We start from the raw sequence: 26,881 nt of genomic DNA on the forward strand, positions 1-26,881 counted from the left end.
GTTCTCCAAAGCAGATATGGTTGATGCATGCTGGAAATAAGCCCTAGATTTAGCTGACTCTGCTATGTGAGACAGCAGAGTGTAGCATAACAACCAGTGCATGACATCACATGTCATAGGAGACTAAAGGATTTCCTGAGTATGGTGTAAGGATTTAGCTCTGGATTGTCATGATGAATCTTGCCAAGGTAGAAAGCCAATTTCTGATAGAAAGGAGAATACTAGATTAAATGCCAAAATCTGAAGTTGTTTTAACCAGATTTCACCATGTTGTCTTTCAGGCATATAATGGAGGCCAATTAAGTAAGTTCCATGTTGCACTCCTAATAGCCAATATTTGCAGGAAGGATAAAATGTGATACTGCTGTGCACCTGAGACTTCCAGGAGTTTGGTCATTTTATGTATCTGTCTTTATAGATTTCTAGATGCATACAAAATATGTATTAATTTAATCTACATATGTATTTATTTTTTTATATCCATAGCAAAAAACCTTTCCACTTAAAATGTTCATGATTTCTAGAACCAACACTTGTAAGTACGCAGTCCAAACAGATTCAGAGGAAGTCTCCATGTTCTAGAGAGAGAACTGTAACTGCAAATGCAAACACAGAGTTTTATTTTGCCAGAAAGTTTCCAGTTTTTTAATCTGAGATGAATGCTATTTTTTTTGTTGTTGTGGGGTTTTTTATTATTATTTTGGAATTAATAAGTGTTCAAATTAAAACCCTGTCTTGGTTTCATAATGTAATTACGACACCAGTCTTTAAGATATGAGTCCCTCAAAAACATGGACAAAGGCAGGTGGAAATAAGCAGGGTGTATGTAAACCATCCCAGTGTAATTATAACACATATCCATTGGTCTGAAGACAATGACAGTCTACAGGTACTTAAAGAAAGTTAATTGATTGCCAGAAATAAGGGAAATAGATCTCTGAAACAGCACTCTAAAAGCTAAGCTACAGACAACAAATTAATTATCTCTATCTTTTCTAAATTTACTACATCTTTCAATAAACCTTTGCCTGGTTCCAAGAGGGTTAAAAAAAAAAAAACAATAAATAAAATGGCCCAATAAGGATATATGAGATAACTATTGGGTAATATTAGGTAATACAATTCCATTCTTTCTAGAAATGGAGTTTAGACTTTGATGGAGTAAAGAATAGCTCAGAAATCCTTGTACTGACCTTATAGAGTTGTGAGCACTGTGTACTCATTCACCTGCCAAGGTAACAAGTTCCTCAGGGTGTCCTGAAACTCTTAGTCAGTACCACATCCATGGACCCCACAAGACATCCATCAGTTAACATGGGAAGTAAACATCAAGCAGACTTACAGAATAGACGTAAATTTAAAAAAAAATATATTCTTTCCATCGTTCAAAAGCAGTCAACCAACCAAACTTTAACAAGTTACTATAAATTAGGGAATATCTTTCATCAGATGCTCATAATAAATGTGGCTGTGGCTCGTAAACAGTTAATGGGTATTATTGGCTTATAAAGGAAACTGCATTTAGGAGATATAATACAAGCAGTGTACAGAATATGCTTTGCTTCTCAATCCTTTGTTGCATTTTTAAGTTGTGCCTTAGATTATTCATTTTCAAGCGTCCCACCAGAGATCCTAGCTGTGATTGGAACTAAAAGAATCCAGCCCCACTGGAAGAAAGATGACATTTCTTGGCTCTTTTTCAAGACAGAGGGACTCACATAATCTGTTCATAGTGTTTCTGCAGAATTTTTGATAGTTGTGCCTATTTAACAAGCTATTCAGACAGATGCACAAAAAAAAAAAAAAACCACAAAAAACAAACAAACAAAAAAATACAGTGGAGCAAAAAGATGAAGAAACATAAGAGTCAGCTGGATTGAAATGAGACTCTTGAGCCAGACTAGAAAAGGAAAGCTACTGTCCTGTGAAAAAAATAAATAAATAAATTTACTTCGGAGATCTCCTCTAAATTCATCTTCTTCACAGGTAGCCTCTTACAAGACCTGCTGGCTCATGCAGAAGTTCAGGAGTTTATAGACCTGGACCTGAGGGTATCACTTTTGATTGCGAGTTACAGTTTAGTGCTCATGGGAGTTAGACACTTCAAAGTGGAGAGCAGATCCTCTGCCTCTCTCAGTGAAAACCCTGAACACAGGCCCGTGTGAACCCCCCGCTTTGACAAGGATCTGGCAATCACACATTTTCTGGACATGTGGATTTCCCCTGCACAGTTTCCATCCGCTAGCACAGCTCCCTTGCCTGCATCTGAGTCCAAGAGATTTAGAATTAGTCATCCAGGTTTAAGAAAGAACATGTTTTGTGGTAAACAGAAAACTTTCAACACACACGTTTTAATACAGCATTAATAAATCATCTAGCTAATTTAACTAGGGACTTTAGGAAACATGCAAAGAGAGAGGCATCAGAGCAACATAAAACGGGCATTAGCAGATTTGCCTCAATGGGGAGGAAGGAAGAAGGACCAAAGCTATGGCTAACTGGTTGGCTCATGCCCTTCTGATAACCAACGTCTATCACAAGGACATTCTGGCAGAGTGACTGAGTTGAACTGCCATGGTTATCCAGGGCTGCACTGCTGAGAGAATGGCAAAACATGCACTTTAAAAATGAGATACAGATATAAGCAACGGCTCAAATAAGAACTACACAATGCTAATGTTCACAGGTGTTCTTGAAGTTCAAACGCTACATATGAGAGGCAATCCCAAAATGTTTTGTAGAACTGCTGACAGAGCATTATAACCTTTAAGCAGTTTAGCATTTCAAAACTTTCAGCAATGTTTACCTAACAATGCAAATTCAAGTTATCACACATAGGCTGAACACTGTGCAAAAAAAAACCCCTAAGCATTGGTTTAAGTAGCTCTTGCTTATGAACAATTAATCAAACAAGATTAGAAAAACCTTAAACCTGCCAGAGTTACTTTTTTTCTGTTAAAAAAGCATACAGCACACTGCCAATTCTTCCAGACTATCTCCAATGAATCACTGCTGCTTAGGCCTCAAACTGATGCTGTCTCTCTTCCACTTGGCACTGTCATCTCATTCAGAGGCTGAATCTCAACATCACACTTTATCACCACATTTGTTCATTATGTAAGCTGTTGACTCATTGTCTACGTTCAAAGTATAGTAAAAGCATAGTTGGTAAAATCTATTAATATGCTTTCCTTTCTTTGTCATGTCTGTAACATTTTTAATACTGTTCACTTTTCTCAGCTAATAGTAGTAATATGAAGATTTCACAAATTTTACACTTTGATACCTTCAAAATGCTGATGGAGCTTGAGTAAACACTGCTTTTCCTAAGCATGGGATATTTTATTTTAACGTATTATTTTAGTGTGTTACTTAACAATACAAGCAGTTTGGAAAGCATCTTATTTCCATTTCAGTATAAACTGCAGATGATGGATAAATTGTAGCTAATGTTGGGAAGAGTTGTGTAAAACCTTCTGACTGTTGATTATAATCTATTACTAACTCTGGCAATTTTCTTGGCAATAATTTCAAGGACAAGGCTGCAATAATCTTTAAACTTTCCTTATTATAAGCAAACATTTACTTGACACATTACTGTTTTCAGAAGTATTCCTAAGAAGTAATCAGGTCAAATAAGGTGCACAAGGAGTTATTTATTTTTCAGAGAGCTGTGCAGGCAATAACATGTTTAGAAAACTAGTAAGAGGACATGACTGAATATATACCGTAATTTTCATAGTTTGTAGGAAAAATAAACCCAAGCAAGTTGTTTCTACAGGAACAACAGTGCCTGCCTTCAGCTCACTCCGTCCAAAAGCAGAATCTGATAAGACCTTTGAGACCCAACTGATGAACCATGACTTAAAATTGTATTTCTAACATACAAGACATAGCATCTCAAGTTAATTCAGAAAAAAAAAGCAGAAGTCCAATTTTAATCGTGTAACAGCCTTCCCATACTTCAAAATTATTTTCTGGTTCAGTCTGCAAAACAACAGAAAATTCAAAAATACCACTGGAGATGATAGCAGGAAAGACATTGAAGGCATATATAGATATATTTCTCCCTTTTTCACTTCACCAATCCTCCCCTTTTTTCAGCTCCCCACTCATTTGCAAGAACCAGTTCGGTTTCCTATACAAGACTTGATTATCCTAAAACTAAACTATCTTATGACAATAATTGATCATACAGGAGACTACAGGTTTATGTGGAGGTTAGAATTAACACTGCGTATCTCAACAGGATTATTAATTACCTTCTCTGGCAGAGGTGGAAGATTTCAGATATTCTAAAGTACCAGATTTTAAGGAAGGGTAGCTTTACATTGTCAAATAGCTAGGACTGCTTCCAGTCCTACTTTTCAGGCCAGGCATATCTGGGAACTAAAATATTATGTGACCATAAGTGAAAAAAAAATGTATACTAACTGTGCTCACATGGATGTTACTCTGCAATTCAATACCCAGAAAATACTGCAAATTGCTTACAAGATTTACAATTCATTGTAGAAGTAGAAGAGTACTAAGCTTTTCAATGAACCTTATATTCCAAAGAAAAGTCTGAGTAAGGTCACACAAAAAAAGCCATGTTCAAATCTACACATACATATAATCAGTTTTGGAAGCACTGTCTAAATACACAGCCTAAGAAAAGACAATTTTCTGCTGCAACTGCTCATAAAACTAGCAATTCTGTGACTAATTGGACAGAAATAGCACTTTTATATATTGCAACATATGTACTTAGCGAGGTATGAAACAAAACACTCCTGAGTTTGAGCGGAACTGTACTGGTGGGGTATTGTGAAAGACAAAAGATTCAGTAGACCCCTCTGGGTAACTGCAAAGTATCTTTCTTTACTCCCTGAGCTCTGCCAGCAACTAGGAGCTCCATGCTGGAGAGAAGCTGAAGCAGTCATTGCTGCTGCACATCAGCCAACCGGCAGTTATTTTCCCTTGAAACCACTTGCATTTTAGAGCAGATGATGACATTTGCTTTAGAGGACCAAACTGTTCCCTTGTTTTAGACCTTCATTCCCAATGAAAACCATACAATATAAACACAAACCCTGAAAAATCAATGCAATATTTAAAATGACAAGTCATTTCAGATTTACTAAGAACTAAGTCAGTAGCTAAGTTTAGGGTGCCTTGACATATAAACATGAGTTTTGCAAGTGACTTAAAACATCTTATTTCTTAAAAAAACAAACAAACAAAAAAAAACAAACAAGGAAAAAACCCCAACAAACAAACAAACAACCACCAACAACTCTGTATTTTAAGGCCTTGTTAAAACAAAAATAAAATCCAAAGGTCTACTCCATTAAAACAAATAAACACAAAAAATCCTAAAACAAATCCACTCCAACTAAATAGGCCTGTAAGAAAAAGTTGTGAAACTACTATATTTATCTTCAGAAATTATTTTTGACACTTTTTTTTTATTAGCTAAAATTAAATATATGCATTGGGATTCTTGTCCCATTGCAGATACTTTGTATGTCTGTGCTCACTATAACTAGAAAACATTTATGATAGCACATAATAAGCCTTGCATCTCACCACAACGTTCAAAATTATTATTTTGAGTAAGACAATGCTGCACATGAGAACCAGAAACCACAGTGAATTTCCTGTGAGAAGCAGGGGACAAAACAGAACAAAACACTTGATTCTCATTCAATCCTCTTCCCAATTTTGATCTTAACTCTTTATAATTGTGTTTTTTTCTGGAGCTCCTGCTATACCCCACCAAAAACACGAGCTAATACAGGTGGTTCTTGGCACAGCTGTGAGGTTTGAGCAGTTCAGCTCATGCCAAGTACACTCTGATTAGCAGAAAACTACAAGATGGAGACTGCCAGAGAGCAATTGCCAGTCAGGAAGATACCTGGCCAAAGAGAAAGCCTAAAAACACAGTCTTAAGCCTTTCTGCTCATCCCCCATGCTATGAACTACAACTGAAGTTTCCAACTGTATATTTAGCAAATTTACAAAGGTTTTTCTTTACCTCCTTCAGTTTGCCCAACTGCCTAAAAAAATCCTCACATCTCTGACTGAGCAGCCAAGGCCTTGCTGCCACCTCCTCCTCTTCCTTATGGAGGCAGCCCTGTCACTTGCAGAAATCCCCTGTGGCTCAGGGATCCACAAGTTCAGTCTGTGCCCTTTGAATGCCAAGTTACAAAGGGATGCATGTGATGTTGCCGAACTTGAGTGCAGGCTGTGGTAGCTCCTGAGCAGCTGGAAAGCCCCATTTCTCTTCTCGCTGACAGACACAAAGAAGAAGCATGAAGTCAGGAAGTGCCCACAAAACAGCAGCAATGGGAATGTGAAAGAAGAAAATCCAACAGCTGCTAACATCAGGGATGCCACCTTCTGCCTCATGGCTCTCATCTTCCCCATCCTCTCACAGGAAGCCACAAATACCCCCTAAGGCAACTTGCAACACCCACCCATCATCTTAGCAAGTTCAAAAGCAACCCTGGCAATCATCTCAGCAGCCATCAGATATAAGCCCCATCTTCAAAATTCCCACTGCTGCTTGGAAAGGATGTGTTGACTTCAGCTGCATATGCAGTAACATCAAACATGTATGCCCATTCAGGGCTATAAAAAGGGCTCCTATCCTTCAGTTTTTAATAAAGTATTGCATTTAGTCATTCGCCCCTGTAATTTTCATCACACCCTGCCACAAGAAGGGTAAGAGGATGTGTAAGAGGAGCTTTAGGATGTTTTTTTGCCTGTTTGGTTTGGTTAGAAGGTGTGTGGGTTTTTTTTAACACATGGCAGCATTTTTATTTCTATTCTTAGAAACCATTTGAGGCAAAAAAGGGCCCATGAAAGAACTGAAGTCCGCAAATGAACTTCCTTTCTGCTGGGTTTTTCTCAGCCATACCCCCTCCAGTCATGCGTGCCAAAATCCCATGCTTTAAAGGGGCATCTGTTCTATTCTCTCCAGGCCAAAAAAGGAGACTTTTCAAACCGTTACTACAGCTGAAGAAATCTATAACTCAATGAGCTTAATGCAATTTTCCCATGTTTATAAAGCCTAAAGTACAGCTCCACAACTGCCACCAGAAGGGAAAGTCCCTCTTTCCTCCCTCCAGCCCCACACTCCCAATCCAGCCCTCTTCTAATAGGTGTCCTCTCCCACTCCCCATCTAACTAGTTCTTGCCACATGACTGAGGAACTGAAATATCAGCTATGAATGAACTTTACTTCAGCAGCTGAACTGACATATTCTCATTAATCCCTACGCTGTTCTAAGTGCTTCACCCACTCTTCCGCTGTGAACTTGGTATAATTCATACAACAAGAAATACATTAAAAAATAGTTGCTTTCCCATACTAGTAATACTCCTACAGACATCTCATTTTGCATCATAACAAACAGACTCCCTGGATTTAACTGAAAACTGATTAACATTGCTTGATGCAAACAGCACATCACCCTGAAACTACACTGTCTGCCCATGATTTAAGGTCACAAACTGGCCTTAACAGCAAAGTTTGGAGGCTCCCACTAACACTAGAAAGAAGACAGCGATACACACATATGCCATACTCAGTGTTAGGTGGCTTTATCCAAGTGCAATACATTTCCTTTGAAAACTTAAAATTTACAGAGAAAAACAAAAGATACCTCAATTCCATCAAATTAAAAACCCATGAAATTATCATTTTAATATGTTTCAAATAAGCAGATGTTCTACTATGTATCACTTGTGTAAGGCTTCAATGCAATCACAACAGCAAGCACAGGCCATAAGCATCATTGCTATGGCTTTCACTGAAATCAGCAGAAATAGACCAGAAAAATCTGAACCTAAAGCAATATGCCCAGACATTAACATCAGAAATAAAAGATGACAAAATTAAGCTGAGCAGTAGGTAGACATTTTCATGTATTACAATCAGTGTTTGCACAATACCTCTAAAAATTTCTGACATATCTCCTTTTGTTACGTATGCTAAAGGCAAGTCTGAAAGCTCCTTTTTTTCTCTGCAAGCCAAACATGTCTCATAATTAGAAGCACACAAATAATGTAAGACTATATTCATTTGCAAATAAGCTTATTTATTTATTTTTTATTTTTCTGTCTAGCCACAATCTTGATCACACATAGTCTTCAAGAAGCAGCAATAGTCCTAGCGGGGAAAACGTAAGCAGGTTTTCAGCATGAAATCATTAGCACTGGGCATTAAGTCCAAAGCTAATATCTGTGCCCACTCTACACCAGCAATTCAGGGCTCAGCTTGTAAATGCACTGCTTCACTGGCAGGCTGAGCATATGAGCTGAATACAAAAGATCTTTCCCTCATGAAAAAGGAAAAAAAAAAATAAAATAAAATAAAAGCTAAGCTCTGGATTTATTTTTTTTTTAAAGGCAATTAAAATAAGACGAATACATTTCTGACACAGCCCAGTTCTCTGGTGAAGTCAAGCTTAAGAGGCTTGTTTATGAGCAAAACTAAGTTAATATTTTCAAATCATTTTTTAGTGCAAATTTTAGTTTTACCATTCATAAAATTCAACAGGTAATTACACAGCTAGGCAAAGACCCTTAGAGGAAACAGAAGAATTAAGAATTCCCTACATAATTATTTATAGCTCTGTTTTTGAGTGAGCACAGAGCAACAGGCATCACGCCAATATTTAAAGGCAAAAAAATCAGATTTGTAAAACCTTACGTATTTCAGTAAGCAACCCCATAGTCTACAGTCTATTTCACAATCTAATCTGCCTTTGCAATATATAAAAATCCCAACCATTTAGACTGCCTTTGTGATTAATCATTAGGATTTAAAATAAAACCTCAAATAAGACAGGTCCAGAAGTGCAACCACAAAATATGTAATGCTATCAGAACATGCAATTTGCTTAAAATAATGTTGCTGGGAAGTGCCACAATGTTGTCTGCAAAATATTTTGTCTGATCCGTATTTTGAAAAACCCTTGGGAACAAAATCATTACCACGCATCAGTCAAAATGGCAGCAAGCAGAGATCAGATCCAATTGAGTCTTCATAGCTAACCCTAAGAACAAGCTGCTTATCACTCCAAAGCTCAAAAAAGATAATGAAAACTATATAACATGATGTTCTTTAGCTCCCTGAAGACAACTGATTAAAGTCAGTTAAGGAGCCGATTGGTGTGCAGTAATGCTTCTGGCTTTCCAAATACACTACTTAATTGCCAATACAACATCACAACACAACAGAGGGGAAAAAAAATTCTTCCCTCTCCTTCTACTGAAAAGTCAAGCAGTAGCTGCTGGCAAGTGAAAGGAAGGCCAAGTTATTATCTATTTAAACTCCAACATCATCAATAATACTTGGGAGACAAAACTAAACAAATTATTTTTTGTAACAAACAAACAGAACATGATCCAAAACATTCTCCTAAAATCTCATAGCTTTACAGTGTCACAAGTAAAAAACAGAAATAAAAATCTGTATCAACAGATAAAACTTATAGTACAGAAGAGGCTTAACTATATTGAAAATAATGGGTTTAAATTTATATTTCATATACATAGATATAAAAAAATGCTCTTCCTTTGGTTTAATGCTTTTTTTATATACATTAGAAATAAGACCAGATAGGTTCTCTGCTCTGTTTCAGCACTCTGCAAAACAGATTTAAATGGTGCACAGGGCTGTGCAGAATGCATTTCATTCTCCTTTTAGAACAGCAGAAGTTTTCAAGCAATTTTAATAAAACCTTATTTTGTTCTCTTTCATTCAAATAAAACTAGGTTGGCATTAGTTTTACTACTGTAGCACTTGGTATGCATTGCAGGAAACTTGCCAGGTACATATTGGAGCCAGAGGTGCATATGTCCATAAGGAAATAGTAAAATGCAGACAAAAAAAAGCTTTGTGAATTTAAGTAATAGATACTAACTCACTCCCTCCTGCAGCAGCTTTAACCTAAATGGACAATGGCTCTGTGGATTCAAAAGGCTGAATCCTATATCCTTGCTCTTGCACAATGCCCCCACTGCTTTCCACATGCATAACATTTCTTTCGGACTAGACATATTTGTTGTCTTCTATCCAGCACCAATATATTATTTTGTTAGGAAATATCCACTTTCCATTGATGCTTCTGACAAGAAAACGCTCGCCTCTTGCAAGTCTCCCAGTTTAGGACAGGCTGGCTAAATATGAGGCAAAAAGTACCTTCCAAACATTCTTCTTTATGAGGAACATAAGCAGATCTTAGCAATAAATGTGCAGGACAATCCCAGGATTCCTTACTGAGTGCAGAAGGCAGTACTTGTAGGGATGCACATAAAAGTTGCAGGACAAGTTAAGGAGTAAATGTGAAAGCAGACAGGAAGCAAGGGGAGAGAAAAGGATGTCAGAGAAAAAGACGGCAGCTATAGGAATCATAAACATCGCTGAAACAAACAGGTTGTGTGTATCCCACATCTAGATCAAAACCACTGCCAAAAAACCCCACTAACCCCTTTCCAAACAAAAATTCTCAGTTTTAAGATAGCACTAAAATATAATAATAAAAAATAAATGGATAATTCATTTATTCTACTGGGTTTGGATTAATTTGCTTCTCTGCTTTTCTGCAGCTGTCACCCGTCTCAGGAGAAACACCAAATTCTTGGATTAACTTTCTCTTGCAAATAAATGGCTATGGCAAAACATTTATAGTCATTTAGACCAAATAAAATACCCTCACAGAAAGACAGACAAGCAACATGCAGCACTGAGGTAGTTTCTGGGAAGGGCACAACTGAGCCAGCAGAAGGCGACTGCACCCATTCTGTTTACTATCTGGGGCACTTGACATCCTCATCGCACTGGTGGCACTTCTTCCTTAGTGCAGGAGAAAACCAAGCTGTCCCAGGAGGAAAATCAGAGCAGGGAAGCCAACTGAAAATGCAGTCCAAGCTCTGAAATAAACCTCTCAGCAGCAACTGTGACGAGTCACTTCTCTCATACATTGACTACAACTTGAACTGCTCTGCCTCTCAATTACTTATTAGGAATGTTTTGTCACAATTTCCTTTTTTAAAATTTATTTTGGACAATATTACATAACATGTATTTATCCATTAACATCTCTTCATTATCTTCAGGACCAATACCATCTCAAATGTTTTGCTTCAGGAATCTATTACACCTCTTTTTTCCCAGAAGCCTATTTCACCTTTCAGTCATTTGTATTATATCACTTGAGCAACTACTAAATTTGGATTTATTTCAGGGAAATATAAGTATCGACTGTTAAAATGTACATGCTCTATGATCCCTGTACAGACTTGGGAAAGATACAGACACTTTTAGACTGTAGCTCACCAACCCCTTTTTGTATGTCAGTTTTGAAGATTTGATAAATCCTGCCCCACAGGGAATAGAGCCAACCAGATCTCCACTGACTACAGGAGTCTACCTCAACAACCATATGTAGCTTGATGATCCACCTCCCCATGCTACATCCTCTTTGCCCTGCTCCCCCTCGTGACAGCAAGAAGAGACACTTGAGACCAACTTCAGACTTAATTTAGGTAAATAAGAAAAGCAAAGAACCGTGTGCAGTCAGTGTAAAATAAACATTCATACTCTGCTTAAAACATTCCAGGCTGAATTCAACACCCACACAGAGCTAAGAAAAACAGCTACACGGATTTCCTTACAGATTCCTTGGAACTGGGAGATCCTGTGCTGCTCTCAAACACTGTCTTTTTCAGAGTTTTTTTAAACAGGTCAAAATGTCACAAATAAGTAATTTACTGATCCAGGGTTTCCACCTTGATATTGAATGCTGCCACTGAAAAACTCCCATGATCAATTAATATTTCACATCTATGTCCAACAGACACTGATATGTAATAGGGGACTGACTTTATCAAATCCACAGCCTGTCACAAAACCTAATATGATCACAGCAGGACAAAGTAGAAGAATTTTGCAAACATCAGATGTGGACTGGTACAACCAATGCAACAGCAGTGGAGCCATTAAATCTCTTGAAATGGAGGAACATGCAAGACAAGCCAGTAGAGAAGGAGGTCTGGTGCTTCTTTATGGCAAAACCAAAAACTCTGCAATGAAACATCCTGAATTCTAGAACTCTTCTGAAAAGGATGGTAAAGTCTGCATTTGCAAAATAACAGCTTCAGTCAGCAGAGCATGAAGAACTGTGTTTCAGACACTGCACAGGTGCAGTCACCGTACTGGTCTGGGTACCCCTCATGCTCTCAAAGTTGTTGCCCGCCACTAGCACATTGAAATGCACTCTCCTTCCACAAAAGCACAGTTTCAGTAGCACCACGCTGCAGTGAAGGAACTGACTGCAGTGAGCTCCGGGTACCCGACCCATCTCTTTGCCATCTCTGTTGGCCAGATTGAGCTGTCCTCCAAGCATCCACAAAAGTCTGGGATCCCCATGAGGGTCCACTTGGATCTCATCCTTTGAGGGAGAGACACATAAGCACAGGTCATGGAAGCCCACAGCACTGCTCCATCCTCTACAGGCCTTCCTTCCAGCATCAGTGTGATGGGGACAAATACTTCCAGAGATTTCCCCTCCAACCCATGTCTTAACTCTGGGATGTAGGAGGAAACCATCTAAGTTAACACTGCCTTGCACAGCACTATTCTAAGCAGGAAAACCCTGAGGACTTGTAGGGTTTTGTTGCTTTCTCTCAAATGTCGCCACTTCTGGTGCTGCCACCAGACTTGTCGTCCTCCTCCAGCTTGAATCACCTGACAGCATTAGAGTAACAAAAATAATGAAAACTACTATACATGGAAATGAATGAGAAACAAAAAAGTATTTTTCTGCCAAGATCAAAACAATAGCAACCAAATACTTTTAATCGAGCCGGCAAAGACTTCTGCTGTTTCTCAGGCTACAGTATCACTCCTTGATTTGACAATTAAAAAAAAAAAAAAAAAAAATCAATTACTTGAACATTAACATCAGCAAGTCATCCGGTCTGTTAAAAGCTGAAAAACACATACCTGGCGTACAAAACTGTTAGAGGTAGTGTCAGAAGATGTACTCCCATCTGATCCTTTAAATCGGTTTTTTCTTCTTGCCCCTTTACCGTAAGACTGTTAAAAAAAAAAAAAAAAAAAAGAAAGATTGGAGGGACAGCCTTAGTTCATGTTGCACAGAAAGCTTTCAGTACAAGCATCACCAATGCCTCCTAGGCTAGCAGGGATTCAAATTGTCAGCTTCGTGCCAATTAATAAGTACATATTCAGTAAGTAACTGGTGAGACAATCTGCACAAGTGCTCCGCAACACAATTAGGCTTGGTCTAGCCCTGAATGTTTTTGGGTTGGTTTTGGTTTTTTTCACACACAGGTTTGGAGAAGCGTTTATAGACTTGTATAGCTGTAGTATTATTCAGCCAAGTTAATATGATTAAATAGTTTGTTTCACAGCTAGTTTAACTAAACAAGCTAGGAAGGGAGATAGTGGAGCAGTCTCCAATATGTCACAGGTAAAAGCCAAGTCAGTCAAGAGAGCAGTAAACAACAAGAAGTGGCCAAGAACTTGATTCAGATACAATCTAACAACTGAAGAAGAATTGTAAGGGAAAAAAAAAAAAAAAAGTTGAAGTAAGTAAAAGCAGCATAGAGATGGAAAAGGACTAAACATGCAACTAGAAAAGGGATAATATGCAACTAAAAAGCAAGGCATCTTTTTTATCTATTAGGAAACCAAAAAGATGCTAAGAGAAAGAAATAGCTAGCCAAAGCAAAAGTTTAAAAATACGGTTTAGAAGAACAGCAAATGGCCCTGTCCCCATCGCCCCCACAAAAGCTATTTGTTCAGTGCAATTAATATGGACTATCAATAAATATCATAAAACAAATTTAAGAAAACATACATGAGCTTAAAAGTATGCTATTTGCAACCACTTATTTTTGTGGTGGCTGTAAACCATGCCATGATGCCACCTCTGACCCTTCCTGGGGCATCCTCCCCAGATACTGCAAAATCTCAGTGACTGTTCTGCACAACTACATTAAGAGACAGTCATTCCTATCTAGTCACATTGCTTAAACTCATCTGAACTTACATCAAAATCATGTCTTGACTAATACACAAATTATTTTCCTTGAGGTTGATGAATGCAGGTTTTTTCCTCACTCATCCTGCTGCTGTAAAGGTCATTTTACTAATCCATCTTTCTGGATCATGTCTCATGTATTTAAATACCTCCCACAGTTCCCTGCAATAAACAGGTTCTTTGTCTTCACTTTCAAGGTCTGCCTTGGCCTATTTCCAATCTTAGCTCTCATCTCGCATTCAGCACTGAACTTTCAAGTTCCACAATAACTCAGGAGAAAGAAAAAAAACAACAAACAAAAACAACACACACACACCCCCAGCCTCCATCACTTAGAAGCTAAATTTTCAGAGAGTAATTTCTTATCCTGTCCTGTACTATATCGCAATCCTTCTCCCAAGAATAAAAGCTCCTCTACAGAAATCTCATTGTTTTCCTCAAAGTGTGCAACAATGAAATATGTTTTTTATGATAAGGTGCTACTGTGCTGATATCTCAAAACATTACAATAATGAATTATGCTATTTATCCACTATTATTTCCTAGGATTCCAAGTCCATGCATCTGCATCCTGCTGTTGACTTTGACCATAAGCTGCTGTCAGCACTGGGTTCAGGCTTGATGAGAAAATTACGATCAGCTTATCGGAGAACATGGCTGTGTGCGTGTTATAGGACAATAGTCCCGACAACCTGACCCTGATACAGCAACCCATATGCAGCAACACATACAGAAAGTATAATGGAATATTTTGTAGTCTAAATGTAATTGATAAGGGCGACAGATGGCCACAAATTTCAGATCATTTGTCAAATTGACAAATCCAGATAACTTGCCACCAAAAGATGCAATAGAACACTCTCAAGCTGTATCTGGACCATACGTGTTGATTCTGGGCAAGTTTGGAACACTGGCTGAAAACAAATATTAAACCAATCTTTTAGAAAAAATTACCCAAGTTACAATACATGTCAGCCTGACACAGACTCTCAGCAAAAATAATTTAATATCAGTTAAATCACAGAACTAACAATGACTGATGAGAAAAGCAATTATTTTCCTCAAAAATACAGATTTATGGGGAAGATACTTTGCCAAAGTAAAATGATTTCTACAAAACTGTAAAAAAACTTATGTAAGAAGTTTCTGAAAGGCACATGAATCAATACTACACGTGGGTTAGGGCAGAACTACTTAAAAGCATGATACACATTACAGGGATGAAAACAGGACCTGATGATGAGTCTAGAAATGTAACCCAGTCACAAATTGACTCAGGAATTACTTTACATGGTTGCATTTCTAAAAGGGATCTTCAGTAACAGAAGAACTTTTTGATAATAGAAAGGTCTTCATAGATCTATGATTCTATGATTCTATGATCTGTAAGAATAAAAAAGTAGATCCGAACCACTGTTACCAGCAAATTATTCAAAAGATTTTCCAACTACTGTTAGAATAGACACTTTTATCAGAACCATCTTTTTCCACCCACTATAATATGATATTCCACCTAATATAATATTGAGCTATGCAAAATATATTAAAAGTAACTTTGACATCAGTAGTCTTTAAAAAAAACAACAACACTGAGATCAAATTTTGCCTCATAAAAATTGTTCTTTTTGAAGTAACTGACTATAGGTACCCTCCTACATCCTGAACCTCTTTTCTGCATTTTTTGAGGAAGAATATGGAAACATACTTGCAAAAAAATAAAGAATTCATAACATTCACATAACAACTCAAGAATACAAGTATCTACATAAAGATCACACAAACTAGGTAATTTCATAAATAATATACAATATAGTATTGTGTCATTCACAAGAAGGTACTAGAAAAAAACTACACATTCTCTTTCACAGTCTCATTTTCTGCATTTGTATTCATTTTCTGCAGTACTTATTTTATTTACAGAATCCTAGTGTTCAGTTTTATAATGCAAAAAATTACTACAAAGACAAAAGAGACACTGTGTCAAGAGTGACAAGGATAAAACAGAAGAGCAGAATAAAAACACATTACAAGCACAGATAAAGTGCACACTTCTCTACCTGTGTAGCAGCAACTAAAAGCGCCTTTCAGGCGACATCACACAGCAAATGCAGCTCAGATTGAAGCTCACCTTGCGCTGTTTTGTTCTGAGGGGGGTTTTGTGCACAGCAGCATGCATGTTTTTGGTCTAGTCTTATATAAGTGGAAACTATCCAGGAGCACAAGCTAAGTACTAACTTTAAACACAAAAAATCTATTGACATGATGGCAGACCATGGCTACGCAGTGACAGGAAAGCCAGTTTTACAGCTGCTTCTGTGCGAAGACCTATTCTGAATCAGAAGAAAGGGAAACAGTTTTGGCACATGGGAAAAGTGGGATTTGATAATTTATTTTCATTATTTATAAAGGATGCTAATCTGGGATTACATTTGTTTTCCAGGACTTTCAAGATTATTCCCACAGTCAGAAATGCCTCAAACTTTCATCTAAAAATGAGATAAGTCTTCCATAAACAAAACAGATTCTTAGATATTTTACAAAATTATTAACTATCTGTCATGTGGAGAATCATTAATACTAATCTTGTCATATTCCTTATGTTTTGCTTCTTTGAGTGCATTTTTCCATCAGAACTTAATACAAGAACAAGACCTTTGTATAAAAAGAATATTCTACCAGTTACTTTCAACTCTGGGAAAAAATATATTTTTCTTTCTAACAATGAACCCAATACATTGCTGTGATTTTTATATTAAAATTAGCTGCCTTATATGTGTTCTGTGCAGCAGTTGGCTGCAATTAAGGAGCTAAAAATAAAAGGTTGAATCATGATGTGAGGACATTGGCCAGTAAAAGCAGCAACATGGGGCAGTTGTTCTTAACCTATACAGTAGCTGTACCCAACAGAACAACCATAGGGGACCTGACATGACTGCACCCCAGTACAGGGTAACCAACAGTAACACTGTTGAAACCCAGCATGTGCAGCTGCCTAAGGCACACAATCATTTGCCCCAGCTAATTTTAATAGAACCGACTCCAGCTTTGTGAACAAGCCTGTTTATATAAAAAGTTTGCTGACAGGAACATTCTTGCTGGATTTCAACAGAACATCTTACACAAATAAAGTTATGTATACATGTAAGTGTTTACAAGATCAAAACTGTAGCTTGGTTTATTAGTCAGATGTGTGAAGTTCTTTTAAAATTGGCTGAGTTGTCAGAGACAAGAAGCATAACACACGCATTTATGTTCTACAGTTTCTTAAAATACCTGGCAGACAATGTGAAACCTTAAATAAACCCCAAAAAAAACCTCGCTAAAGTAATCTTGTAAAAACACTTCATCAACGAAGTCTTAATAAAGCAAAGAATGACTCTGCTTTCCAACTCCAATGTGAAAGTACATTGTGCAACCTTTATTCAACCCATATAATCAAATGAAATATGGGAATCATATAAAGAATCAGAGACATGTTTCTGATCATTAACAGTTTCATATACAATTAGTTGTTGTTGCAAACAGATTACATCAATGTTGCTCAGTGAAACCCCTTAATTTTAATGAGGTTCTGCCTCAACACATGAAAAGCATACTTCTGTAACATTTAATCCTCTAACACACATGAAAAATACAGTTTATCCCTGCAGGCAAAACATTATCATCTGGAAGTGGAAATATAAAACACTTGAAAATGACCAGCTATCTTCAACCAGGGAACTGATCTTCAGTGAGAGTCTTAAAATGCCCTTAACCAGTAACCACTCCAATGGTATTTTGTATCAAAGCAGAGGTGAGCCATACACAGGGGGAGCCTAAACCTATACCAGCACCATATATATAAATACATACATATATCATATAGCAGCAGTCATTGAGACTGATTGCAGGTGGCGAAGATAAACCTTACACCCTCATGCACTGGTCTCATTCAAAGGAGGAAGAAAAGGTGCAGAAAATTTAGGCAGCAAAGTCACTGATGTCAAGTCAGGTCTCAAAGCAAAGATGCAAGAGAGAAACTGGAGAGAAAAAACAGAGAATAAAAATTCAGAGCTGAAATTAAACTTATATGTTCTCAGATGAACAAATGGCCAATTACAAGGATCAAAAGAATACCTAAAGGTAGAGTGAACTCCTGAAGGATTAGAGAATTGCTGGAAAAGTAAGAAATGAAAGAGTACACTAAGCATTTTTCCTTATCATGCAGAAGCTTTGAAATGTATTTTTAAATGACTGTGTCCCAGACGAATAATAGCATGCTAGAGCAGTGCAGAACATGCACATCCACCTCCTTGAACAATAAGCCATTGTTACTTTAATCAATTCCTTAGAAAAAGGCAACGTAATGCTCCTGTAGGTCAGAGCTCGCGTGCCCTCTCTGGTCAATGATCAGGCTTGCCACCACTCAGAAATTACACCCTCTAGTTACTGGGTGGTGTACCCTCCAGCATCTCTATGCCACCTGGCCACAAAACTGTACACCCCCACCTTCACTCAAACACAAAAAAGTCAACATCAGGGCAGTCTTGTGACAGGCACTCTGCCCTGTGACATACCTTCAGCAAAGAAGAGGCCTGAGGAGTACAGACTCATGTCCCCACAGCAAAGAAGAATCCCAAAGTCAGGTCTCAAAACTTGTATTTCTTCAAACAAGCAACATTTGCTATCATGACACAATTCAGAAAAGGCAAGGCTTCCCTGCAGGAATCCTATCTAATTGAGGATCTTCATATACAGTCATTGAGTTAATGTAAACTGCAGTGATGAGTCTGCTAAGGCCATTCCACAGACCTTTTATAAAATCCTACACCTACAGATAAAAAAATAAAAATACAAACAAACAAAATGCTCCACAAATTATTTATTTATCCAAACATGCATACATTTAAAAAATATATATGTTTGACAGATGCTCCTTTTTCCCTCATTAAAAAAGGAAACCCATTTCTGTTGAGAAATATGTAACAGGGTTAAAACTTTGAGGCTCTTTTCTGCTGGTCTATGATAAAGCCTTGCCAATACTGCAGCTAGAAATAGCCCCATTCTCACCAGTTCTTATGCTTCTAAACTGTCTCCCAGCTCTCTCTCTCTGGCCTCTGACCAGAACACCTGGTAGTTTCCACCCGCCAGACAAGAAGTAAGGGACTTGGCCTGCTCTCCTTCTTCCAAGTGGCTTGGAAACCCACCTCAGTGCAGATCTGCTGCACATCTCCCCATAACACCAGTGATTAAGTTGTCTGCTCCCGACTCAGCAAAACAGGAGCAGGCAACAGCAGAAGGTGTTGGAGCTCATGCCCAAACCCCACTGTGCCTCCTGCAGCCTATTAAGATTGGCAACTGCAGTTGTAGGTCACGTGACTGTTCTTCCCCACCTGCTCTCCATGAATTTCTGTATTTCTCATATGCTACAGAAAGAGACGGGACTCTATGATAGAAAGACATTTGTAGGGAGCAATAGCCAGCTACGGAGAAGCTTCCCTCTGCTAAGGATCTGCTGCCTTGCTGATGCAGACTAAAGCAAACCCTTGGAGGCAGGGTGATTTTGGCTGCCCTGTGTTATTTTAAAACTCTTCTAGCACATAAAGAACTGGGTAAAAGAAACAGAAGAAAAGTAACAGAGAATCCAGATAAGCCAGTCTTGGAAGAGTACAGGAACTTTTCACAGAATCATAGAATCTTAGGGGTTGGAAGGGACCTCGAAAGATCATCTAGTCCAACCCCCCTGCCAGAGCAGGGTCACCTAGAGTACATCACACAGGAAGGCGTCCAGGCGGGTTTTGAATGTGTCCAGAGAAGGAGACTCCACAACCTCTCTGGGCAGCCTGTTCCAGTGCTCTGTCACTCTCACAGTAAAAAAATTTTTTCTAATATTCACCTTAAACCTCCTATGCTCCAATTTGTATCCATTACTCCTTGTCCTATCACTGGTCATCACTGAAAAAAGCTTAACTCCATCTTCTTGACACTCACCCTTTACATATTTGTAAACATTGATGAGGTCACCCCTCAGTCTCCTTTTCTCCAAACTAAAGAGACCCAGCTCCCTCAGCCTTTCCTCATCAGGGAGATGTTCCACTCCCTTAATCATCTTTGTGGCTCTACGCTGGACTCTGTTCACCTGTAACAGTTTGAAAATATAAACCTAGAGACAAAACATGACAAAACCAGAAGATGGTTAACAGATAAGCAAATAAGTTATGACTGAAATGGCTGAATTGTCTCAGAGAGGTTTTACACTCTAGGAAAATGTAAAAAAAACCACCATTATTATAGCCCATATATGCTGACAATGTGCTACACAACTGGCAAATAAATGTCTCTGGAAAAGACAAGCATGCAAGACCACCTTTTACTGCCAGAGTTCAGAACAATACAAAATAAACCAAAAGAGTAGAGGAGAATCATAAGAGAAGTAACAGCTGAAACCTGAAGGGCTTTCCTCAGTGAAGGACTATTAAAATTTATTTTTGTCAGTAAGGAGTACAACTCCGAAAGGAGGTTACCACAGCAGCTGAGAAAACACCATCTCTTGCTGAGAACCATGAGAAAGTCCAATGAATGGAGTTGGATCTCATCTCTTCTTCATTTGTATATACTCCACTGAGTTGCTGCCACATTGGATTTGGCTTCTAGGGGTGCTACCAGAAGAGAGTAAAACCTTCCATGCCTCTATAATTAATGGTTATTCTTATTACCCAAGTAAACAAACAAAATTTATATCTCTTTGCTTATCACAAAGTATTCTTGCAAGTCAGTACTGCGAGATACACTGTTGCAAATTGTTTATTTGATAAACATGGTAGGAATTGTGATATATCAGCTCGACTGAAGGAGAGCAGCAGAGGGCAGTGTGATTAATCTGCTGAGAATAAATCTCTGGCTAATTCTTTCCATTCCTCATTACCACAAGAGAGGCAGTGAAGGGATGGTGCTATGCAACTGAGAAGATAACTGCAGATCCAGAAAGGACAACAGTCAGTGCTAGAGCCAAATAACTAAACTGATATTCTGAAGCCACCACACCCACATTATTTTCAAATTCACATTGACATCAATTGCAGTCAGTATGGAAGGAAAACTGAACAGGCCTGTCCCTAACCACATTCCTGCAGTTTACCTTCAGCAGTGCAACCCTAGCAGCTGGAGACAAGCACTCCTGGGATGAGGAAGCCTTTAGACTTGGAAGAGGAGAGCACTTTAACAGTACCAAGGCACAGAGGAAAACTAAAAGCAAGTGAACGAGCTGAAGAAAACCATCAAGAAGAGAATTGTTCTCATTAATAATGTGTCAGGTTGTTAGGATCTGCACTGACAGATGATGCATAAGGCAGCAAGAACAGGCGGAAAATAATAATGGGAAATAGGGAAGAATTCATTCTGGGTATGATACCTTCTCCCTCCACAGTGTGGTCTCTACTTGCTTGATACAATGTTTCATTATACTTTCTTTGAAACATCTCATATAATCTACTGATCTGATTTGCTGTGACTGTTCCCATGACAGAACACAGGAAGCTTTATGATGAGAAAATAGCAATAGAAATTGAATCTAATGATTTCTGGGGACTGAGGGACTTTGAAGTAGGACCAGAAAAAAATTACATGGGAGGGAGTGAAAAGAGTAAAAGAGAGGCCAAGAGTAACCATGAGGCATTGATATGCTATGTTATAACATACTATAAACAAACCAACATAGCATCTGGGTTAATTAAAATTATTAAACTGAATATTCAACTAATGCAACTTCCTATACTCAAGATGTTATTGAAATAAAGACTTAAAAAGAGGACTGGAGTTGATTTTTTTTAAAAAAGTAGATACTGATGATCAAACATTGATGCATTTGAACACTATTTGTTTGTTTTACAATTTCAGAAAATCAAATGCTGATTTTATCATAAAAGGGCCACACCTAAAACTACCACTTTGCACTGACAGGTACCTGGACATGGTGAACAGCTCCACAGTGTAACCACTTGCATGTGCATTCATCTGGATAATACTGGACATCTGAAACTATAACCACAACCTCATCTAGACTAGGATCACAGTGAATACCTAGAACTATGTTTTTACAATATAACGGACCTAAGATCCACAGAATTTTAGATAATACAGAATAACACACCAAAACCTTGTCCCCATTGCAAAGCATTTAGGAAAGGGAGAGTACAGCATAACTGTCATGATCAGCACCTAAAAGAATTTTTTGAGGTTTTTTGTTGTGGTTTTTTTGTTTGTTTGTTTCAGATCTGGTTAAGACAATACACTATGAAAATAAGGAATATATTTTACACAGAGGCTGTCTAGGAATATTTCGCATATTTAACTACCTTTTAAGAGTAATTACTTCCAGCATGTTAACTACACTCACTCCTCTGCCAAGTGCTGATGAGTTTGGCCAAAATGGAGAGACAGGAACGATCCAAGATACTGACAATGATGGAAAGCCAGGTTAAAAGAAACCCTCAGCTTTGTAGAAGTAAAATTCTTGGATACGAGAAATTACTATGCTTGTTACAGCTCTTCAAAGGCTCTCTAATTATATTTTGCTAGATCATAATTCCCTGAAGTAGCACTTCAGAAAGAATACTTTTATGAGTGATATCACTCCATAAGCTAGCATGTTGGGTTTTGGAGTTTTTTTCCTGATGTATTACCTGGCATTAAATGTTTTTAAGACTGATGCTCAAGTACCTTAATGGAAAAGATAGCAATGGGCATACCTGTAGGCAATCTACTTGATGATTCACATGTTTCTCATTAAGCCTCTCCTTCTCACTGTGAGTATCCCTAAAACAGCAAGATCTTACAATATTGATTTTTTGGAAATCATGTTAATGGAGCAAAAATCCAAACCAGAAAAATTGTCTTTCAATGCAGTGCATGTTAAAGAATTAACTAACCTTATTATTCAAAGGGCTCTTTTGCTTCCATATTCTTATTTCCTCTACACCAAAGTTTTATATATTACTAGAATATTTATATATGGAGAAGGTATGATTCTTGCTTTGCCTAATGGCTTTGTTCTGAAAACTGAAAAATATAACCTGAATAAAAAAGCTGTGTTATTACTATCTTAAAAAGTGGATCTTCTTCACAGCAAGTGTTCAGAAGCCAAAAGAGAATATAAGTGCTTTACCTGAAACATAAATAACGTGGGTGTTTTAGCAAACTGCCCTTCCTCTCTAAACACGTTCTTTATGCCTAGTTAAAAGGAGTGATGAAAATCAATTTTATTATCAGTATTTGACACTTATCCACAACAGAGAGGCACCATATGATTTGGCAGTTGTTGATTCTGTGCTTAAGGCTGAAAAGATATAAAAGGGGAGGGATTTTTAGGTCAGAAATTAGTTCCCTTGACACTGCTTCTGAAGAAGTTGGCATAGCATATGGCCCTGCTGAAGTATCTGTTCTGCTCTTGGAGGGTGCAGCCAAATTCACATCCAAAGAGACATTTTTTCTTTTTTAGTTTAGCCTAGTCTCTGTTTCAGTGCCCGGATTTTGTTCTGCTGTCACTGGTCCCCAGTAAGTAAAGATCAATTAGCAAGTCTCTTGACAGATTGACAGCATTTTCCTCTGGCAATTGAACCCTTGTGTGATGAAACTGGACCATCTTCTCAAAGAAAATAAAGCATCAGAGATAGCTTTAGCAGCAGCAATAAAAACTGCCACCCCAAGAGGAAAAAAAACTCTGTCCTAACAAGAACAAGCATGTTTGTAATTTAAAATGCATGCAATCAGTATTTATCACCCTTTTACTAGGTTTAAAAATAGCACCATACATCTTTGTAGCCAACTATTGCAAACTCGAAGATATTATGTAATGTTGATAAATTAAACAAAAACCTCCTTTCAAAATATAAAGTCTTTACGAAGTGTGCAAGCATCCATATCCTGCCTCCCTCTTTTCATCCATCCACCTGAACACAGCACACATGGACGGACTTGTTAAAATTTCAGCGATGACTGTACAACCACCTTCTGCATGGTAATCAAGCAGCTTAAATCTGCAGCGTGCTGGACACCTTCAGCTTCCCCAAAATTCCTGCTCAACAACCAGCGTGAATCGCCTTCCTCCATCAGCACAGACTGTTAGCAGCCTGTGTAACAGACGAGGAAGATTTCAGCAGCGGTAAGCATCAGCTACAGATACAACAGGTTACTGGAGTAGAGAAAAACAGCCGTAACCTGTGAGTAATACATGCACTGAAGAGCACCTTGATAGCAACGTATTCTTGCCTATCCACCTTACAGATAACGGCGAAGGTTCCTTTGACTTACGAAGCTTCTATAACACACAGCATCCCCCTGTGCCTCTTAATTAAATGGCATTTGGCGATGGGGGCGAGGACTGGGGTTTCGGGCATCTTAGGAAAGCCGTCAAACTTTTCTGAAGGCAGGGAGCTGAAGTTGAAGGGACGGGGTGCCCCGCCGTTCCCTCCCCGCGTCTCCCCGCCTGCCGCAGGGCGAAGCCCTCCGAGCCCGGCCCGGCGCCACCGCCCCCCGCCCCGCTCCGCTCCGCTCCGCTCCCCGCCGCAGCCCCGGGCCGAGCCCCTCCACCCCCGCGGTACCTGCGCTGCCGCCGCGGCGGGCAGGGGATTGTCCAGCAGCTCCATCTGCACCTCCTGCGCCGGGCTGGGAGGCGATTTAGACATGTCGCTCTGGACCATTGGCGAGGAGAGCGGTCGGCTGGGCAGAGCCGTGCCGAGCCGTGTCGAGCCTTGCCGAGCCGAGCCGGGGCGGCGGGTGGCCCCTCAGCACCCGGCCATACCGGGGGATGGGGCGGGCGGGGAGTGGCGGGCGGCGGCGCGGCCCTGCCTGCTGCCGGCGGGGAGCTCGCAGCCCAGCCCGGCGCCGGGGGACGGGGCACCGCCGCCGCCGGGCGCGGGGGGAGGGCAGGGGGGCGGCGCCTTGGGAAGAGGGAAAGTGACAAGGAGCATCTCCCCTCCCGGCAGCTACCGGGCGCGGGAGCGGGGCGGTGCCCGTCTTCCCGCCGGGCGTCGCGGGGCGGGGACAGGCAGAAAGTTGGGGCTAAAGGTCTGGGGGGAGTCAGGCCCTGCTTTTCCCCGCCGCTTCAGCCGAGCCGCGGGAATGGGGGGGGTCTGCGGGTGGGTGCGTGTTGTGGTGGGTGGGGCTGTGCCAGCCGCACGCCCGCCCGCAGATTCCCCGCGGCCCGGCTGAGGGCGGGGGGTGCTCGCAAGCGTCTGCCATCAATAACTTCTTTGCAAGCAGCACTTCCCGCTTGTCAGACACCTCGGTGGGTTGCGGAGAGGCCATTTTCCGGTGCAGCTTGGTTGGAGAGGCGCAGCTGCTCCCCCGCAACCAGCCCCTCTCCGCCCAGCCAGGTGCGGCCCGGGAGAACGGGGAAGGGAGGCAGGTTACACTCCTCCCTCAGCCCTGGGCGGGAGGCTCGGGGCATCGTTGGGTTTAGGGGAGAAACCTGCACTTTCCAAAGAGAAAGTTCCATAGGTCTGTCTTGTTGATACAGTTTCTTCCCGTACGTCTTGGAGATTCCCGTGCACTTAGCACCACGAGATTAGTAACTCCTAGATGAATCCCTCTGTCTAATTTTACCTAACCTATAGCAGCACAATTTCAATCATGTTATCAGGTACTCCACAGAACGGTTTTGAAAGACCTCGTTCAAAACCTGACCTGGGAAAATCACCCTCCCCCCCTGAGATGATCTGTTGTTAATTTCCTGGAAACAAAATCCAACTTTTCAACTGTTTGGACAGAGACTGAACCCTCTGACCACAGAAGTACACAACACACTGATACTTGTAAACAGAGATGATTTTGTAGGGGAAGACTTGTCACCACTTGGCATCCTCTTTGGATTGGACCCTGCTGCACTCTACACAGTACCAGGGGGAAACGTTTTCAGCACCACTTTGTGATTGGCTGTGAAATCTCCTATCAGTTGATTATAAACCGTGAAAAATGGGTACAGAAACTCCGAGTGACTTAATGTCATACACTTAAAATCACTACCATTACTAAGAGTAATAGTCATACAGGAAAAGAAGCCAGCAAACCAAATCAACACAAAAGCCAGTTCAATTTCAAGAAGTACTTTCAAGCTTTCTCCCAATTGAGCGGTTGATTTAGCACATTTTGCATAACAGCTAATAAATTTCAGCTCTGAATTAGCTTATCCCTATGGATTTTCTCATATGAATGGTGAAAATATCCAGCAGGAACTACCCGTTTTTTGCTAATGAGTTGACTTTCCCTGCAAGTGGAAGTGCTCTGAGGTTTGAAGAAGCTTGAGAACTTCCACTTGTCCAGGAAGTTTCAAATTTCATTTTGAAAAGTTGTAGTAGTATTTAAAAATAATTTATTGAATTTTGTTGAAGTTGTTGTCTATGGCAAACAGAACCTTAATTTTAAGCGGGGGAAAAAATAATAATAATAAATATATATATAGGCCTTGAAGTAGTTATTTGTCACTTGCAAATTACATTGTTATAATGGATTCACTTTTTCGGACCATCATAATAATTAAGGAATAATATTATATAAGTAAAGATTTACTAAATAACTTAAGCACAATATTTCTGCTAAAGATTGCTAAGTGGGGTGTTGTTATCAAAAAATATTGGTTTCGACTTCTAGCAGCTTTATAGCTTTGTAACCACTTATTCTTCTGTTTCAAACCATTCTCTATGAAAGGCACTTGATCCACAATGATTCGGTACATTTACTTGGTAAATTTCCAAGCAACATTCAGAGGTTGCCTTTTCTCTCTCTTGCGAAGAAGAGAGTGGAAGTTATTTAATCATGTAACAGTGGTCCTTCATGTTGCCCTCTGG

General features: G+C 39.4%; 1 protein-coding gene across 6 annotated transcripts in view; it reads right to left on the bottom strand.

Annotated features, from left to right (window-relative positions):
• The window catches only part of CACNB2 (calcium voltage-gated channel auxiliary subunit beta 2), a 252,438-nt gene extending 227,654 nt beyond the window's left edge, over positions 1-24,784 (bottom strand). For all 6 annotated transcript variants that reach the window (XM_051609687.1, XM_051609686.1, XM_051609685.1 and 3 more), the window contains exons 1-2: positions 24,638-24,784; positions 13,001-13,093 (exon numbers count right to left, since the gene is read on the bottom strand). In XM_051609687.1, coding sequence (XP_051465647.1) covers positions 13,001-13,093; positions 24,638-24,736 — 192 coding nt within the window. In that variant the 5' untranslated portion in view covers positions 24,737-24,784. The remainder of the gene's footprint in view (positions 1-13,000; positions 13,094-24,637) is intronic.
• Positions 24,785-26,881: the final 2,097 nt, after the last annotated feature.

The sequence above is a fragment of the Apus apus genome, chromosome 2, assembly GCF_020740795.1.
Source record: "Apus apus isolate bApuApu2 chromosome 2, bApuApu2.pri.cur, whole genome shotgun sequence".
Lineage (NCBI taxonomy): Eukaryota > Metazoa > Chordata > Aves > Apodiformes > Apodidae > Apus > Apus apus.